Source organism: Heterodontus francisci, chromosome 5 (genome assembly GCF_036365525.1).
Source record: "Heterodontus francisci isolate sHetFra1 chromosome 5, sHetFra1.hap1, whole genome shotgun sequence".
NCBI lineage: Eukaryota > Metazoa > Chordata > Chondrichthyes > Heterodontiformes > Heterodontidae > Heterodontus > Heterodontus francisci.
Window position 1 is genome coordinate 50,890,398 of NC_090375.1, and position 18,928 is coordinate 50,909,325.

The 18,928-nt window shown below is 42.7% G+C and overlaps 1 protein-coding gene across 4 annotated transcripts in view; it reads right to left on the minus strand.

Annotated features, from left to right (window-relative positions):
* Positions 1 to 5,312: 5,312 nt before the first annotated feature.
* zc3h3 (zinc finger CCCH-type containing 3) overlaps positions 5,313 to 18,928 on the minus strand; it is a 343,469-nt gene continuing 329,853 nt past the window's right edge. For 2 of the 4 annotated variants that reach the window (XM_068031413.1, XM_068031411.1), the window contains one exon: positions 5,313 to 7,539. In XM_068031413.1, the coding sequence (XP_067887514.1) occupies positions 7,508 to 7,539 (32 nt within the window). In that variant the 3' untranslated portion in view covers positions 5,313 to 7,507. The remainder of the gene's footprint in view (positions 7,540 to 18,928) is intronic. The other 2 variants (XR_010975023.1, XM_068031412.1) reach the window with 2 other exon arrangements.

The window sequence follows — 18,928 nt, forward strand, 5'->3', positions numbered from 1 at the left end:
ATGCCTGGTGCTGCTCTTGGCATGCCCTCCTGCGCTCTTCATTGAACCTGCTTCACAATGACCTTCCTTCCATCATAAGTCAGATGTGGGATGTTCGCTAATGATTGCAGTGTTCAGCTCCATTCACAACTCCTCAGATAATGAAGCAGCAAGACTTTAACAACTTTCAGGCTTGGGCTAATAAGTATTGAGTAGCATTTGCACCACAAAAAGGCCAGGTACTGACCATCTTCAACAGGGGAATGTCTAACCAACTCCCCTTGACATTCAGCTACATTACCAGCACTGAAGCCTCCACCGTCAACATCCTGGGAGATACCATTGACCAGAAACTGGACCAGGCACATAAATACAATGGCTACAACAGCAGGTCAGAGAGTGTGTATTCTGCACAGAGTTAACCCACCTCCTAACTCCTCAAAGCCTTTCCACCAGCAACAAAGCACAAGTCATGAAAACAATAGAATACTGGACACTTAGTATACAATGATATAGTGCTTAGAAAAGATAGAGAAGGAAAAAAGGAAGGTGGGTTGGTACTACTGATTAGGGAAGACATTGCAGTGTTGGAAAGAGAGGATGTCCTTGAGGGGACCAGGACAGACTTCATTTGGTTAGAGTTGAGAAGCGAAAAGGGAATGATTACATTACTAAATATCGATTGGGATAAATTTAGAGTAAAGGGTAAGGAGGGGGAGGAATTTCTGAAATGAGTTCAGAACTTCTTTGATTAGTAGGTTCTCAGTCCAACTAGAATGGATCTTGTGCTGGGAAATGAGGTGGGCCAAGTGGACCAAGTGTCTGTTGGAAGCACTTGGGTAAGAGTGATCATCGTATCATAAGGTTTAGATAGTAATGCAGTAAAGCAAGGAACAAAATAAGTTAGAACATCTAGATTGGAAGAGGGCTAATTTAAATGCAATGAGAAGGGATCTAGCCAGGGTAGAACGGAACCAAAGACTGACAGGAAGAGCTGTATTGGAACAAAGAGTTATCTTTAAGGAAGAGATGCTTCAGGTACAGGCTATGTATATTCCAAAAAAGGCGAAAGGTAAGGGAACAAAAAAGGCTCCTTGGATGAAGACGGAGATAGAGATTAAGATGAAACAAAAAAAAAGAGCGTGTATGATACATGTCAGGTGAATTCTTCAAGTGAGAACCAGGCCATATACAATAAGTTGAGAGAGGTGGTGAAGAGGAAAATAAGACTGGGAATAGAATGGCAGTCAACATAAAAGGGGAACCCAAAAATCTTCTACCGGCATGTAAATAGTAAGCTGGTAGTAAAGATGAAATGGGACTGATTAGGGACACAGAAGGTAAAACATCTTAGAGGCACAGGACAAGACTAATATACTTAATGATTACCTTGTATCAGTGTTCACTAAGGAAGTGGAATCTAACAAAATATCAGTGGAAGTGGAGAGAGTAGAGGCAATAGATAGAATAAAAAGTGAGAGGGGGAGGTACCAAAAAGGCTGCCTATGCTTAGGGTAGGTAAGTCACCTGGTCTGGATGGCTTGATTCCCAGGTTGCTAAAGGAAGCGGGGATGGATACAGCAGAAGGGCTTGCCATAATCTTCCAAAGTCCTTGGATACGGGGGGGGGGAGGTGCCAGAGGATTGGAGAGTGACAAATCTGAAACCCTTATTCAAGAAAGGGTGAAAGGACAGACCTAGCAACTACAGGTCTGTTAGTTTAACATCAGTGGTGGGTAAAGTTTTAGAAACAATAATCAGGGGAAAAACACACTTGGAGAGGTTCAATTTAATTAAGAATAGTCAGCACAGATTTGTAAAAGGTAGATCATGCTTGACTAATCTAATTGAATTTTTTAATGAAGTAACAGAGAAGGCTGATGAAGGGAATGCAGTGGATGTTGTTTATAAGGATTTTAAGAAAGCATTTAATAAGGTACGACATAAAAGACTGGTTAACAAAACTGAGGCTCATGGAATAGGAAGGTCAGTGTCCAATTGGATAAAAAAATTGGCTTAAGGACAGAAAACAGCGAGTCATAGTAAATGATTGTTTTTCAGTTTGGAGGATGATAGACAGTGGTGTTCCCCAAGGGTCAGTGCTGGGACAACAGCTTTTTTTGATATATATATAAATGACTTGGATTTTGGAATACAGAGTAGAATCTCAAAATTTACTGATGACACCACACTTGGAGGCGGGGCTGGAGGATGATATGAACTGCCTGCACCAGGATATAGATAGGCTAGCAGAATGGGCAGCCAAGTGGAATATAGTACTGACAAGTGTGAGGTGGTACTTATTGGCAGAAGGAATAGGGAGAGGCAATATATGCTAAATGGCACAGTTCTAAAGAGTGTGCAGAAACAGAGGGACCTGGGGGTGCATGTGCATTGATCTTTGAAGGGGGCAGGACATATTTAGAGAGTGGTTAGTAAAGCATATGGGATCTCGTGCTTCATAAATAGAGGCATTGAGTACAAAAGCAGGGAAGTTACACTGAACCTTTATAAAGCTGTGATAAGGCCACCAACTGGAGTACTGCATCCAATTCTGGTCAGCACACATTAGGAAGGATGTAAGAGTCCTTGAGAGGGTGCAGAGGAGAATTAACAGAATAGTTCCAGGGATGGAGGATTTTAGTTACAAGGTTAGGTTGGAAAAATTTGGGTTTGTTCTCCTTAGATAGAAGTGCACAAGATTATGATAGGCTTAGATAAGTTAGACAAGGAAGAGCTGTTCCTATTAACTGATGGTACAAGGACTAGGGCTTACAGACTGTAAGTTTTAGGCAAGAGATGCAGGGGGAATGTGAGGAAGAACTTTTTTACGCAGCAAGTGTTAATGACCTGGAACTCACTGCCCAGAAGGGTGGTGGAAGTAGAGACAATCAATAACTTCAAAAGGAAACTGGATTGCCACTTGAAGGAAATAAACTTACAGGGCTATGGGGATTAAGCAGGGTAATGGGACTGACTGGATAGTTCCATGGAGAGCCGGCACGAATGGCCGCCTTCTATGCTGTAAATGACTATGACTCTCCACTTGCCTGGGGAAGTGCAGCTCCAATAACACTCAAGAAGCTCAATACTATCCAGGACAAAACTACGACTTGATTGACACCTCATCCACTATCTTAAACATTCACTCCCTCCTTTACCAGCGCACCATAGCTTATAGTATATATTTTCTATAAGATGCACTACAGCAAATCGCCAAGGCTTCTTGAACAGCACGTCCAAAACTTGTGTCCTCTGACACCTAGATAGACAAAAAACACCACCTGCAAGTTCCACTCCAATTCATCCACCATCCTGACTTGGAAATATATTGCCATTCCTTCATCATTGCTGGATCAAAATCCTGGAACTCCTTACATAACATCACTGTGGGAATAGCAACACCACAAGGTCTGCAGCAGTTCAAGGCACAGGCTCACCACCACTTTCTCAAGGGCAATTAGGGATGAGCAATAAATGCTGCCCTTGCCAGTTACGTACACATCCCATGAACAAATAAAAAAAGGAATTAAGCTTAGAAGTGAATGTAGGATTGAATGTTGAATTCACTGCAAAATCAATTGATTTTTTAAAGAGGTATTTATGAATAATATTGAATATGGGGAAAGAACCGAAAATTGGGATAAAAAAAGATGAAGAGCGAAGGAAATACTGGAGCAGATTCCATGGGCCAAATGGTCTACTGCTGGGTACCATTGTACTTTGACTAAACAGAAAGAAAGAATTTTCATTTACGTAGTGCCTTTCACAGCTTCTGGAAGTGTTTTGCAGCCAATGAATTACTTTTGAAGTCCAGTCACCGTTGCAATGTCGAGAAACTATTAACATCACTGTTATAATGTGATGGCAGTTACTCAGCTCAGCACTGTTTGGGAGTTCAACCAAAAGCAGATGTACAGAGAGTTGCTTATTGCCAGCTATAAAGTGATACTCTCCACTGTCAACCTGGTCAGTCGGTGCCTGGTGATAAAATTCTCATTTGAGTCAGAAGTTTGAGAGTTCAAGCCTCACTCTAAGTCTTCAGTACTTAATTTAGGCTGACACTTGTGCAGTATTGAGGGAGTGCTACATTATCAGATATCATCTTGCAGAGGAAACATTAAACTGAGGCCCTATCTGCTTGCTCAGGTGAATGTAAAAGATTCCACAGCAGAGTTCTCCTGTTGAAGCCAATGCTTCTGCACACTCTCAAGTTCCTTACTCTCCTACTCCGCTTGGACATTCCATGTTGTACCATCTCACTATATGGCAGAGGAGTGAGACTCCAATGAGGAGCTTTGTAATCAGGGATCTTCTACAGCACCTTTGAAAACTTGAGGTGCATAGTGCAGCATGGAGCAGAAGTGTCTAATTTTGTTTTGAATCAATTCAGATACTTAGGCTAAACCTGGAAGAAACAATGCATCATATAGATTTGAATTGCAAGAGGTCATAGTCCCTATTCTGTTATCTAAATGGGGTTGCTCCTAAATTTTGGATTCACTTCAGCCTTACACCATGGTCAAAGGTCAGAACAGTAACAAAATGGGCAGGTTGGAGGACATTCTCTTGACTTTAATCCTGGGCCTGGTCAAAACAGCAGTGAACATATCCTGAAGCAGTGCTTAGACTGCCTGCCTCTCCTTCGTGGTCTTGGTCACACTTGAGTGGCCTTGCACAGCAATCAGTGTCCGCCAGCAGATTTAAGGGCTACCCTGACTGGAGACGGCAGGATCTTCACTTCAGTTCAGGAGGTAAACTGGATCACGATTTAATGCCACTTTTATTTTGTTAATGTATCAGTTTGAATAAGCCATGTGAGAATATTGTTTTTGTGGTGCCCTCCTTTTAAAGAGGGGCACAAGTGGTAGTGACTTTGAATAGGGCTAAGGCACTGTGCATTTACAAAATGGTTCTGGTCAAAGTAACGTTCATCCTTCAACCTGGACCATCAATATATACACTTATCATTAATCTAATTTGCTTTCTGAAGATTAGCTGTTGTGTTTGCCCATATAATGATGGTGAGCACACTTCAAAAATAATTCATTAGTTGTGAAGTGCTATTGGACAGCCAGAAGATGTACTAGTCAAATGCATGTGTTTTCTTTCATTATAACTTCCATTTGCTAATATTTAAAGCTTCCACTGACCTTTGATCCATTCGAATTCAATACAATGGAGTTAATTTGAACTGACTGCATACACTGGGATTCTCTGTCTGGCTCAGATATATATTTATCTAGAATTACAAAACTAGAACAGATCTTACAGAAGCTTTACTGAATGCTTCGAAAACAGGTTTGATCTTTGAAAAAAAGGAAGAGTCAGCAATCATCACCAAAATTCATTTATAAACAGCAAGAAAAAAACCAACATATTTAACAAGGGTTAAATAGAAATGAACTCTCCAGGAAAGCAACATGCAGTCAATGAATAACAAAGACTATTCATATGCTGAACCCTTCCATGTGTGGGACACAAAACATCATGTGCAATAGTCAATGTTATGAACATTTCTATGAGATGTCAGTGGGAATGTCACTACACAATCATTGCTCCTCCGCACCAACTAACAGTTCCTGTTCCCTAAACAATATCAAAGAAACAACCAAGCTTTATGCTGAAATACAATGGGCAGCTACTGCCCATGTTATCAGGTGTGGAGGCCTGAGGTTCCCAACACAGCACAGTTTACTCCAATGTGTGCAGAGATCTGGAAGCCTGCAAACAAAGCCCATCCTGGCTTGCAACTTAAATTCAATTTAGGTCCCATATTGCGGCTAAACTGCCTGAGCAGGACCCTAGATCCACAGCACCTGCTTGGAATGGGTGCTAAAAAGTGCAGGCTGCATTAATTCCCTATGCATTATATACACAAACATTTTTTAAAATTCTTCAGGTATGCCCTTCCTCCACCCATTGAAAATTGCTCACTGCAGCGAGTTATTTGCAATGTACCTGGGACACCATAAAATCACATGAATGAGTTGATCTTGTTATCCAATAAAGTCAGCTTACATATTGGCTCCATGATGTACAAGGTGCTTTTGACAGTATAGGCACAATCAGGAACTCAGTATGGAGGTACTGAAATATTAAATATCAAAACCCTCAGTGTGCAGTTCTTGCAGATGCAAGATAAAATATATTAAATGCAAACGATTTGTCTCAATAGATAATATTAGCCATTTCTATCCTAACACACATATACCAAGTTGCTGTGAGTGATGCCTTAAAAACAATCTTTTTCTTTCTCCTTGAGGTATTGTTCTAGGTAAGTTCCCTTGGTTAATATTGTCCTTCTTTTCCCTTTGTCCGCCTGGTCTCACACATGGCGGCCAACGTGGCAAGTGATATTGCCTGCACTCAAGTGGTAAATACTTGGTATGAACATCTGAAAGAAGGTGCCTTGGTTTACCCAGTTGTGATACGCCTGCAGATCTTCCATTCTCCTTTGCTCTGCCATGTCACAGGTTCCACTTCATTGCTGCTGAGTAGAGTGGGGCTCGTTCGAGAATCCTGCTCTATGGCATCGAGCATCAATACTTTGCAATTTTGTCCATTTTATTATATTGTATATGAAGGCAGTGCATAATCTAATATATCGCAGTCTTAAAATATAGAGAGCCTGGTTACAAAAGAAAATCGAAAACTGTTAATAACCTTGGTGGACATTGCTATATATAAAAAAAAAATGCACTCTTCAACTATCACCATTAAAACACCACAAGTAGATGAAATAATATATCCAAACAGCTTTAGGAAAGCTAGTTCACAGCTGCAACCTAGATTCAAGGGCAGTTAGAAATTACTTGGGTTTGGGTTTAATTTTTTTTCTGCAAAGTTAGTACCCATCAGGATGCTAGTCCTGGAGAATGGAAGAGTTTTTCACTTTTCCATTCACTGTAAGCATTAAGAATTCCCCAGTCAGGCACAGTATGGGTTAGATATGGAGCAAAGCTCCTACTACACTACCCATCAAGCAGACCTCGGCAAGGTAAAGCTCCCAGTACTGCACACCACAGACGTCATAGGCAAAATAACAAGAATTGAAACTATACGATGTTTAATAAAATGGAGGCAGCTGAGTTTAAAAAAAATTGAGAATCTGCAATATTATGAAGACCACAATTTATAAATGTTACTCCACTGTTGAGACAGAAGAATAAGCCCAAAAGACATCATGGAGGCTTGGAAACCAAGTGGCCAATTCATACCAGAATCTCTGCTTGAATCCAATGCTTTCATTTCTTGTAGATGGTAAGTAGAGATTATTTGTAAACACCACTAGATTTGTAATGGTGATGCCACTGAAGGTTTTCTTGCAGGCCCAAATTCTGAGTCCAAAAACACAGAAAATGTTCCTGCAAAAAAAAGTAGGAATTGTAAACAAAAGTATAGTCTGCTAGTTGTCCGTACAGTTTCACTCAAGGTAGACAATCTGTCCCAAGCAAGTGCCCTTCCCACTTTCCAGGTACTTGGTTGGTGTTGAAACGGTTTTGTGATGGGACACTTACAAACGTCAATCAAAATCTGGGCTTGATCTGAATTGGTTTCCCTGCAAGAGAAAAGAAAAGTTATTGATAGCAACAGATAGAATTTATAGCACAGAATGAAACTATCTGGCCCAATACACCAGTGTTGGTCCCAGCTCTTCAACTAGTTCTGGCTAATCTAATCCCACTTCCTTGGCATTTCCCTGTAAAGCTTTACATTTTTCCTTTTCAAATATTTATCCAACTCCTTTCAAATTATGGTATAATCTTGACTTCAATAATCACTTTGGTAAAGTATTCTACGCTCTAATAATCTTGAGTCTATGTCCCCTTGCTACCGATTCACCAATCAGTGGAAAACAAGTTTCCCTCTTTACCCTCACAGAACATAATTTGAGCATCTCCATAACCTTCTTTCTTCCAGTGGGAAAAAAAATCTTACCTGATCAATATGGCTGAGATACTAAAATTGGTTGACTCATTAGGGAGCTGGGTCAATACCAATAGAAAATGACCCAAAATGCCCACCAATGCCAACCAAACCTCAAGTTTAATCTACAAATCTTTTTCTTCATATTCGTTCATGGAATGCGAGAATCGCTGGCCAGGCCAGCATCTATTGCCCATCCCTAATTGCTCGAGAAGATTGTGGTGAGCCGCCTTCTTGAACTGCTGCAGGCTGTGTGATGTAGGTACACCCGTAGTGCTGTTAAGGAGGGAGTTCCAAGATTTTGACTCAGTGATGGTGAAGGAATGGCGATATAGTTCCAAGTCAGGATGGCGCGTGGCTTGGAGTGAAACTTGCAGGTGGTGGTATTCCCATGTGTTTGTTGCCCTTGTTCTTCTAGAATGTAGAGGTCACGGGTTTGGAAGGTGCTGTTGAAGGAGCCTTAGCAAGTTGCTGCAGTGCATCTTGTAGATGGTACACACTGCTGCTACTGTGCGCTGGTGGAGGGAAAAAATGTTTAAGGTGCTGGATAAGCTGTCGATGAAAGGACTGCTTTGCCTTGGATGATGTCAAGCTTCTTGAGTCTTGTCGGAGATGTACTCATCCACGCAAATGGAGAGTATTCCATCACACTCCTGACTTGTACCTTGTAGTTAGTGGGCTGGCTTTGGGGAGTCAGGAGGGGAGTTGCTCACTACAAAATTCCCAGCATCTGACCTGCTCTTGTAGCCACAGTATTTATATGACTGCTCCAGTTATGTTTCTGGTCAATGGTAACTGAAGGATGTTGATAGTGGAAGATTCAGCAATGGTAATGTGGTTGAACACCAAGGGGAGATGGTTAGGGAAGAATGTTACTTGCCATATAGCAGCTAAGCCTGAATGTTGTCTAGGTCTTGCTGCATACAGGCACGGGACTGCTTCAGTATCTGAGGAATCAGTAGTGAACACTGTGCAACCATCAGCCAACATCTCTACTTCTGACCTGACAATGGAGGGAAGGTCATTAATGAAGCAGCTGAAGAGGGTTGGACCTAGGACACTTCCCTGAGGAACTCCTGCAGCGATGTCCTGGGGCGGAGATGACTCCAACCATAAGAGTTTTCCCTGACCCTCATTAACTTCAATTTTGCTAGGGCTCCTTGATGACATCAAGGCAGCATTTGACCAAGAGTGGCAAGGGCAGTCACTCTCACCTCATCTCTGGAGTTCAGCTCATTTGATCTAAACATGGAATGAGGATTGGAGCAGAGTGGCTCAGTTTGGGTTCCACCAGGGCATTAGTGAGCAGGTTATTGCTAAGTAAGTGCTGCTTGGTAGCACTGTTGCGCCACCTTCCATCACTTTACTGGTGATTGAGAGTAGATTGATGGGGTGGTAATTGGCTAGATTGGATCTGTTCTGGTTTTGTCAACAAGATACACCGGGGCAATTTTCCACGTTGTCAGGTAGATGCCAGTGTTATAGCTGTATTGGAACAGCTTGGCTAGAGGTGCAGCTGGTTCTGGAGCACGTCTTTATTATTACAGCCGGGATGTTGTCAGGACCCATAGTTTTTGCAGTACCCGGTGCCTTCAGCCATTTCTCGAATATCGAGTGCAGTGAATCGAATTGGCTGAAGACTGGCATCTTTAATTGTGGGAATCTCAGGAGGAGGCTGAAATGGATCACCTACCTGGCACTTCTGGCTGAAGATGGCTACAAATACTACAGCTTTGCCTTTTGCACTGACGTGTTGGGCTCCGCCATCATTGAGGATGGGGTTGTTTATGGAGCCTCCTCCTCCAGTTACTTGTTTAATTGTTCACCATTCGTGAATGGATGCGGCAGGATTGCAAAGCTTTGATCTGATCCGTTGGTTGTGGGATCGCCTAGTTCTGAGCTTCCGCTGTTTAGCATGCATGAGTTGGTTGTGGGATCGCCTAGTTCTTCTATAGCATGCTGCTTCCGCTGTTTAGCATGCATGTAGTCCTGTGTTGTAGCTTCACATTTTTAGAAATGCCTGGTGCTGCTCCCGGCATGCTCTCCAACAATCATTGAATCAGGCTTGGTTCCCTGCCTTGATGGTCATTGTAGAGTGAGGGATATGCTGGGCCATGAGGTTACAGAATAAAATTCTGCTGCTGATCGTCCACGGTGCCTCATGGATGCTCATTTTTCAGCTGCTAGATCTGTTCTGAATCTATATAATTTAGCACAGTGACAGTGTTCGCAGTGTGAATACAGGACCTCGTCTCCACAAGGATTCTGTGGTGGTCGCTCATACCTACACCAGGTACCTCTGCGACAGGTAGATCCATGAGGATGAGATCAAGTAGTAAATAGTTTGCTTGAAAGATGGTATTAGCACAAATCTGCATCGAGCTAATAGAGTTGGGGTGATCTTTTACTGGACATGCTTCAATGAAGGGTGGGGGGGGTGGGGGGAACCTCTGTTCAGTTTCAGGATACCAGGTCTAAGTGCCCCAGTGGCACAGTTGGTATGTGCAGTATCTGGTGTGAAACTGAACCATACAGACCATGAGATATTTTAAAGTTTGCTCCCTAGTCTGTGCTTAGTTGCCCAAAGTCTGCCATGGTAGAGCAGCTTAGCAGTCAAAAACTTGAAGGGGTATAAGAAGAATATCAACCAGGTTTCTCATCCCAAACACTATTCAGCAAGTAATATGGGAAGAGCAAGTGTGCCTATATGTCTGGGGTGCGTGAGAGAAGACAACATGATTAGATTCAGCTGATATATTTCCCTCATTTGACACTCACTAATGAAGGATAAAATAAGAATTGCATTTATATAGCGTCTTTCATGATAGCACGTCCTAAAGTGCTTTACAGCCAATGAAGTACTTTAGGAGTATAAATATAAATCACATGTACTCCACTGTAATTGGAGGGGAATCAGCACTAACAGCAATTACCATTAAAAACAATGTTTGACACGACTGGAATTTCCTTACATGGACTCAGTGCTATTAGCTAGCCTAGTACTGAAGTGTTGTAATTCTGTGCTTGCAATTCCCTGCACTTCTAACTAATATTAGAAATCTGTTGCACAGATGTAGGGGACTACATCCAGGCACTACCTGTAGGTCCCAGCAGCTCATTTAAAAAAAAAAAGAGAATAAAATGTGGACATTACAAACTCTCAGGAACTTGGAGTCAGTTCCAAACACTTCCATGAGGTTGTGGGTGCTACTCTGGTAATGAGTAGCATGACTGTGGGAGATTACAAAGCACAAATGAAACTTGCTCCTTTGGCTGTGTGGCAACTGGGAACATCATGGAATGGGTTTTTGAGAACAAAATGCAAGTTATGTGAAAGATTACTTCTACAACTAAATCAAAGGTTTACAGGAAAAAAAAACAAGATGAAGGAGTATATTAATTAGGATTTGTGATTTCCCCATGTGCAGTGAGCATAAGGGTTAGAAGCTCTTGCATGTAGTTAATTTTATATAGTACTGCACCACTAAACACAGAGTACATTATATACCCTTACAATGCACAATTGACGATATAACCATTCAGCATACTAAACCCTTCTAACACAGTGAGCATTATGATATAATACACACTGGAATGTTCTACCTCTGTGAAGCATAGTGCATCATAGACAAGTGTATTACCCATGAAGTGAGTCCAGTGGGACTCTATACGAAAAGCAAAAATAGGTTGTATCTAATGAAGAAGACCTGGAGCTTGAAATTCAGTGCCACACTACTGGTGAAATGCAGCATAGTGCAACTCCCAGCCTGCTGTAAAACTCGTTCCACATTACAGAGAAAAACTCATTAAAATACTCAAGCAGTCAAACTGACCCCGAAACTCATATTCTCTTCAACATCAAGATTACCTACTTCCACTTCCATATAATCACCGATTTCAATACCTGCCTCACCACATCTGCTGCTGATACCCTCATCTTTGCTTTTATTTCTGCCAGACTTGACTATTCCAATGTTCCCCTGGCCAGTCTCCCATCTTCCAGCCTTCATAAACTAGCTTACCCAAAACTCTGCTGCCCATATTTGAGCTTGCACTAAGTCCCATTCATCCATCACCCTCCTGCTCAATAATTTACATTGGCTTGCGGTCCAGCAATGCCTCAACTTTTAAAATTCTGAGTCTCAATCCCTTCATGGCCTCACATCCCTGGCCAGGATTTTTCTGAGGTGACAGGGGTCCCGCCACTAAGGCTGATAGCGCCACTATGCGCTTCAGCAGGCAGTGGGATCTGGGCTGCAGTTTACAGCAACAGTTGCTTAAGTGGCCAATTAAGTGGCTGCCACTGGGGCTTTTGTCCAATTAAGTATGGCAGTCCGCCCCCACGATCTGCAGGTTCAATCAGATGGCTGGCAGCTCAGCAGTGCCACCAGGAGTGGTTGCCACTGCTGGGGCTGCATGTACAGGAAGAAGGCACATCAATGGACGTGCATCCTCAAAGTAAGTGGGGTCTCAGAGCATCGGGGTCAGTCAGGGAGGCCCCAGCGAGATGCTGGTGGGGTGTGGTCGCTGCTGCCAGGGGGTCCCCTTTTAATACCAACGGAGTCAGGAAGAGGCCCATAACTGGCGATTTAAGTGGCTCAATTGAGCTCTGGGCAGGTGAGCAGTCTGCCACCTTTCCCACCGATGGTGAAATGGCATAGTAGCAGCAAAGTGGCAGGCATGCCACCCAATGCCTTCCCACACCATTTTGTCAGTCTCAGTGCCTCTGAGCCCATCCGTAGTGGCATGAAATTCCAGCCTCTTTCTTCATAATCTCCCCCATCCCTACAACCCATGCATTCCTCTAATTCCTGAAACCTCCTTGGGTAGGGGAGGGTTGTAAATGTTACACACCAAACCCTCCAGCACCCACCCACCCCCCACCCCCACCCACCCCCACCTCCTTTCAAAAATGATATAGGGTGTTCAGGAAAGGCAGAGAAGGAAAGAGGAGGTATGGAGAATATAACAGTGCTGGAGAGAGAGGATGTCCTGGAGGGCTACGGAACAGAATCTATTAGAGTTAATTATTAGTTAGAGTTAAGAAACAATAGAGATGGTATTACACTACTGGGTGTATTCTACAGGCCACCAAATAGTCTCGGCAATTTCCATTCTCCTGCCGCAATCTAGGAGGCATCACATCTGGACCAGTGACCTCTGTTCTTTGAGGACCGCCAACTTTTTAAGTATATCCTCCTTTTATCTCAGTAGTAGGCTCTGTCAGGCCTATCGAGACAAACTGAGCAGAAGTTCCTGATGAAGTTGAATCTCGCAATCTTGATGTGAGCGGATAGAAGATTCGCCCACATCTCCCATTTCCTGGCCTCCTCTGAATGGATTGTATCCTGGTTCTATTCCATCCTTCCCCCAGCACTTAAGCTAGAGATAAGCCTGGCCACGAAATTTCAGCCCCTTTGAACACCAGTAAGAATTGTTTCCTCAGTCACTGCTGACAGTTTTTAAAAATTCTTTCATTGGATGTGGGCATTGCTGGCTAGACCAGCATTTATTGCCCATCCCTAAAATCAAGAAGGTTGTGGTGAGCTGCCTTCTTGAACCACTACAATGCATACAGTGTAGGTACACCAAAAGTGCTGTTAGGAAGGAGTTCCAGGATTTTGACCCAGCGACAGTAAAGGAATGGCGATATAGTTCCAAGTCAGGATGGTGTGTGGCTGGGAGGGGAACTTGCAGGTTGCGGTGTTATAGGAAGGTGTCACAAATGACTAAGCAAGTTAAAGTCGCTCGTGAAAGTAGATGCTGTATGCATATTCTGGGAGCTCCCACATGTGGCAACAAGAGTATTGGGCATTAGATCCACTGTGGTTTTACAACAAAGCATGATTTTAAGTTCTAATATCCGTAAAAGGAAGGCTACGCTGCTCTTTTTCAAGAATCTTCAGAAAAAGGCAAACCTGTAATCTAATGCAAATGTTCCAACATAGCTGAATACAATAACACAGGACTTGTAAAGCTGCTTTAATATTGCACAAGACTGTTTGAGTTGATGGCAATGACAGACTAAATTTGCCATGAATCACAAGACTGACTACTGGGAAGACTGTGGCTGGGATTTTAACCCTTTGTCCAGTGAGAATGGCACATGGGAGGGATTAAAATTTGAAGATTTTGGCTCCAAGCCACTGTGTCCCTAGCTGCCGTTACTTTTATGATGGTGACTCATGGCATTGATGCGGCTCTTGCTGTCAGGGAGGGGCCTACCTAAACTTCAAAAGTTGTGGCCTGGTGACATCATCAGCACTGTGACACAATCTTGACTTCAAATCAGGGGACTCCTGCACCATCTGCAGCCTGGTAGTAGAACCATGGTGGGACGTGCTGACTAGCCAGAAGTAGGCAGGATAAGTTTATAAAAATTACTTTTCTCAGAACCTCTTGTGGGCCAGGAGGAGCAGCAGCATTACCCCTCAAGCGTGTGCAAGAAATCCTTAGGCCTTCCCAGCTTCTGCTTCCATTTACTGACAGGCAAAAGGTTTAATAACATTGAAAAAATATCAGATGGCTCGAGTGTGATTGTTTTCACCAGAACTTTCCAGGAGCTCCTATTTCTAGATTAAAGTAAATTAAATGCAAATGAATTTAAAGCAAAACAAGTATGTTCCATGCAAATAAAAACAAAAAGTGCTGGAAATACTCAGCTGGTCTGGTAGAATCTGTGGAGAGAGAAGCCAAGTTAACGTTTCAGAACTGGCAAAGGTTAGAAAAGAATTAGATTTTAAGCAAGTGAAGGGGAGGGGTGCAGGGGAGAGAACAAAGGGGAAGGTGTGTGATAGGACAGAGGGGAGGAGATATTAAATAACAAAGCGGTCCTGGGACAAAGACAAAGAGTGTGTTAATGCTTGTGATGAAAGACAAAGATTAGTCCAGAGAGTGTGTTAATAGCGGAATAATGAGCAGCTCTGACTACATGACTAGCAGGCACATTGTTAAAAAAATAAAATATTTTTAAAAAGGCCAGTCATGCTCTGAAGTTATTGAACTCAATGTTCAGTCTGCAAGGCTGTAGAGTGCCAAATTGAAATATCAGGTGCTGCTCCTCAAGCTTGCGTTGATGTTCACTGGAACACTGGAGCAAGCCAAAAACAGAAATGTTGGCATGACAGCAGGGGGGAGTGTTGAAATGGACAGCAACCAGAAGCTCGGGGTCATGCTTTCGGATTGAGCGGAGGTGTTCCGCAAAGCGGTCACCCAATCTGCGTGTGGTCTCCCCAATGTAGAGCAGACCACATTGTGAGCAACGAATACAGTATACTAAATTGAAAGAAGTACAATTCACTGCTTCGCCTGAAAGGAGTGTTTGGGGCCTTGGATGGTGAGGAGAGAGGAGGTAAAAGGGCAGGTATTACACCTTCTTGCATGGGAAGGTGCCGTGGGAAGCGGACGAGGTGTCAGGGATAATGGAGGAGTGAGCCAAGGTGTCGTGGAGGGAACCATCCCTTCGGAATGCTGACAGGCGAGGGGAGGGGGAGATGCATTTGGCAGTGGCATCACACTGGAGGTTGCGGAAATGGCGGATGATGATCCTTTAGATGTGGAGGTTGGTGGGGTGGCAAGTGAGGACAAGGGGAACCCTGTCACCGTTCTGGGAGGGAGTGGAAGTGTTGACGACAGAAGTGCAAGAAATGGGCCGGACACGGTTGAAGGCCCTGTCAACCACAGTGAGGGGGAATTCTCGGTTGAGGAAGAAGGAAGACATATCAGAAGCACTGTTGTGGAAGGTTGCATCATCGAAGCAGATGCGTCGGAGACGGAGAAACTGGGAGAATGAGATGAATATTAGTGGACAGCCTGTTCCAGTCAAATATTCCTTTACAATTGGTCTTGAGCCTTTAAATATATATATTTAACCAAATAAAATTTAATTGGACATCACTTATGCGAAAGCTTGTTTACAACACACAGAGATCTGCCAAAGCTATTGAAGTGTTACATAAAGTCTGAGATATCTCTTTAAAAAGACAGCACAATCTGAATGAGCTACTTCCCCATAACAGACATCACCACTAAGAACAGTTCACTAACTGTGAGGGGATCAGTTCTTAAGTAAATATTTGCAGCTTTTTAAAAAACTAACATTAAAGGCATGAAAAGTAACAATAAGGGGGCATTTATGTGGCAAATTGCTCTTTTCCTTCCCCTTTAAGTCAGTGGCTCTGCAGGGTTAGCATCAAGTGGGAGGCATGATCAAGAAGTTTGCAGATGACACAAAGATTGGCCGAGTGGTAGATAGCAAGGAGGATAACTGGAGACTGCAGGAAGATATTGATGGTCTGGTCAGATGGGCAGAAAAGTGGCAAATGGAATTCAAGCTGGAGAAGTGTGAGGTGATGCATTTGGGGAGGTCAAACAAGACAAAGGAATACACGATTAATGGGAAAATACTGAGAGGTGTAGAGGAAGTGAGGGACCTTGGAGTAAATGTCCACAGATCCCAGAAGGTAGCAGGACAGGTCGATAAGTGGTTAAGAAGGTATATGGAATCCTTTCCTTTATTGGCTGAGGTATAGAATATAAAAGCAAGGAGGTTATGCTGGAACTATATAAATCATTGGTTAGGCCACATCATGAGTACTGTGTGCAGTTCTGGTCACCTCATTACAGAAAGGATGTAATTGCACTAGAGAAGGTACAGTGAGATTTAGGAAGATGTTGCTGGGACTGGAAAAATGCAGCTATGAGGAAAGATTGGATAGACTGGGGTTGTTCTCCTTGGAACAGAGAAGGCTGAGGGGAGATCTGATTGAAATATACAAAACTTTGAGGGGCCTGGATAGAGTGGAGGTGAAGGGCCTACTTACCTTAGCAGAGAGGTCAGTGACTGGGGGACATAGATTTAAAGTGATTGGTCGAAAGATTAGAGGGGAGATGAGGAAAGGTTTTTTTTACCCAGAGGGTGGTGGGGGTCTGGAACTCACTGCCTGAAAGGGTAGTTGAGACAGAAAGCCTCAACTCATTCAAAAGGAGTCTGGATATGCACCTCAAGTGCCGTGATCTGCAGGGGTACGGAACAAATGCTGGAAGGTGGGATTAGAATGGATGGAATGTTTTTCGGCTGGCACAGACACACTGGGCCAAGTGGCCTCTTTCTGTGCCCTAAACTTTCAATGATTCTAAGTGATTCGATATTAATGTTTTCTCTGAAGGGACTCGTTTTTATCCATCAATTTCTGGCAAATACAGAGTGACTTAGAAATCAGTCTTTACACAGACCAAGTGCTGGAAAACACTCAAGTTAACAATAGCTTGTATCTTAAATAAAAACAAGAAATGCAGGAACCACTCAGCAGGTCTGGCAGCATCTGTGGAAAGAGAAGCAGAGTTAACGTTTCGGGTCAGTGACCCTTCTTCGGAGCTGACAAATATTAGAAATGTCAAAGGTTATAAGCAAGTGAGGTGGGGGTGGGGCAAGAGATAACAAAGGAGAAGGTGTAGATTGGACAAGGCCACATAGCTGACCAAAAGCTTGTATCTTTCTGCTTTTAGTCCGCATAAAGTTCTCATCCTGTAAAGTTCCTTTTTCAAGCACAATGGAAATTATCAAGTATTAAAAGCCTGTAACACTCACATAATAAAGAGACATGATACTGAATGTTGCACATTGGACTGACTGTTAATGAGTTGATGAGACAAGAGGGGAACAGTATGACACAACCAAGAGAATGTGCAAGGCAGAATGCGAGACAGAAAACAAGTTGAACAGAAATGGAATCCTTAATTGACAGACACAAACACATACCATGACAGCATGCCCTGCCACAGTGCCTAACCTGGACAAAAGCTGACATCCATCATAGGCTTAAAAACATGTCACATCAAAAGAATTGAGATATTAACAAGAAAGTTACATTAAATGTCACACAACCTCCAAACTTATCTTAAAATGAGTAGGTGCATTCATTTTATGCCAAATCTACAGTTCTGTCATTAGTTCATGGGGAAGACATTAAGAATATCTTGCTGGGAGATCAAGATTATCTGCTACACCCATGGTTGCTTACCCCAGTAAAGCAACGAAGGGCAAGACCTGCAGAGTGACAGAATGAGGTCCATGATGCCACCAGGGCGTTGATGAAATAGATCATTAATATTCTGTTACTGGATTAGTCGTCCAGAAGTATGAAATAATAATACTGAGAATATGAGTTCAATCACACCTGGCAGCTTGAGAAATCTAATTTTTTTAAAATCTGGAAATAAAAAGCTGTTACCAGTAATAGTGACTAGGAAGCTGTTGTATTGTTGTAAAAACCCAATTTGTTCACTAATGTCCTGCTGTCCTTACCTGGCTTGGCCTATATGTGACTGCAGTACCCACACCAACATGGTTGACTCTTAAAACTGTCCTCTGCAGTGACCTAGAAAACCACTGAGTTGTAAAAAATCACAACAAAGAAATGCAGTGGTACCAGATGATGGTCCACCTTCTGAAGGCAATTAGTGTTGGGAATAAATTCCAGCCTTGTCAGTGATGCCCACATCAGAGACTGAATAAAGAAAAATAAAGAACATTTTGGGTGTTTGAGGGTGATTGAAATTCAGGATTCAGCTGGCAAACTGAGCTTTGTTTGTGAGGTTTATCATGACACCTGCACCCCTTATTTGTAATACTTCTATTATAATACATTACCAGCTTGTCTTCCTAAGGAAAGAAAGTCCCTGATGGAATAAAATTGGAATTGGGAGCCTCGTTACCAACATCATGAAGCAAACTGATTTATCTTCAATGTAAGTCTCACTCAGCACCACTACAATTTCTTAATGTGCACAATGCACAATCAATTACTCAGCTTTAATAGCAGTGGCATAAAAACAGCAGTCACTTTATTAGGCTGTTTGTGTCTTGCATAGCGAACAAACTGCTACTGTAATTAAGGCTCCCTTTAAAAACTGCTGCCTTTCGCACATTTTTAATGATCTTTTGGCTTCAGATCATACTAGGACCCTACTTCTCAGCCATTACAGGCTTGAGATTAGACTCAAACATTTCATTAATGTTT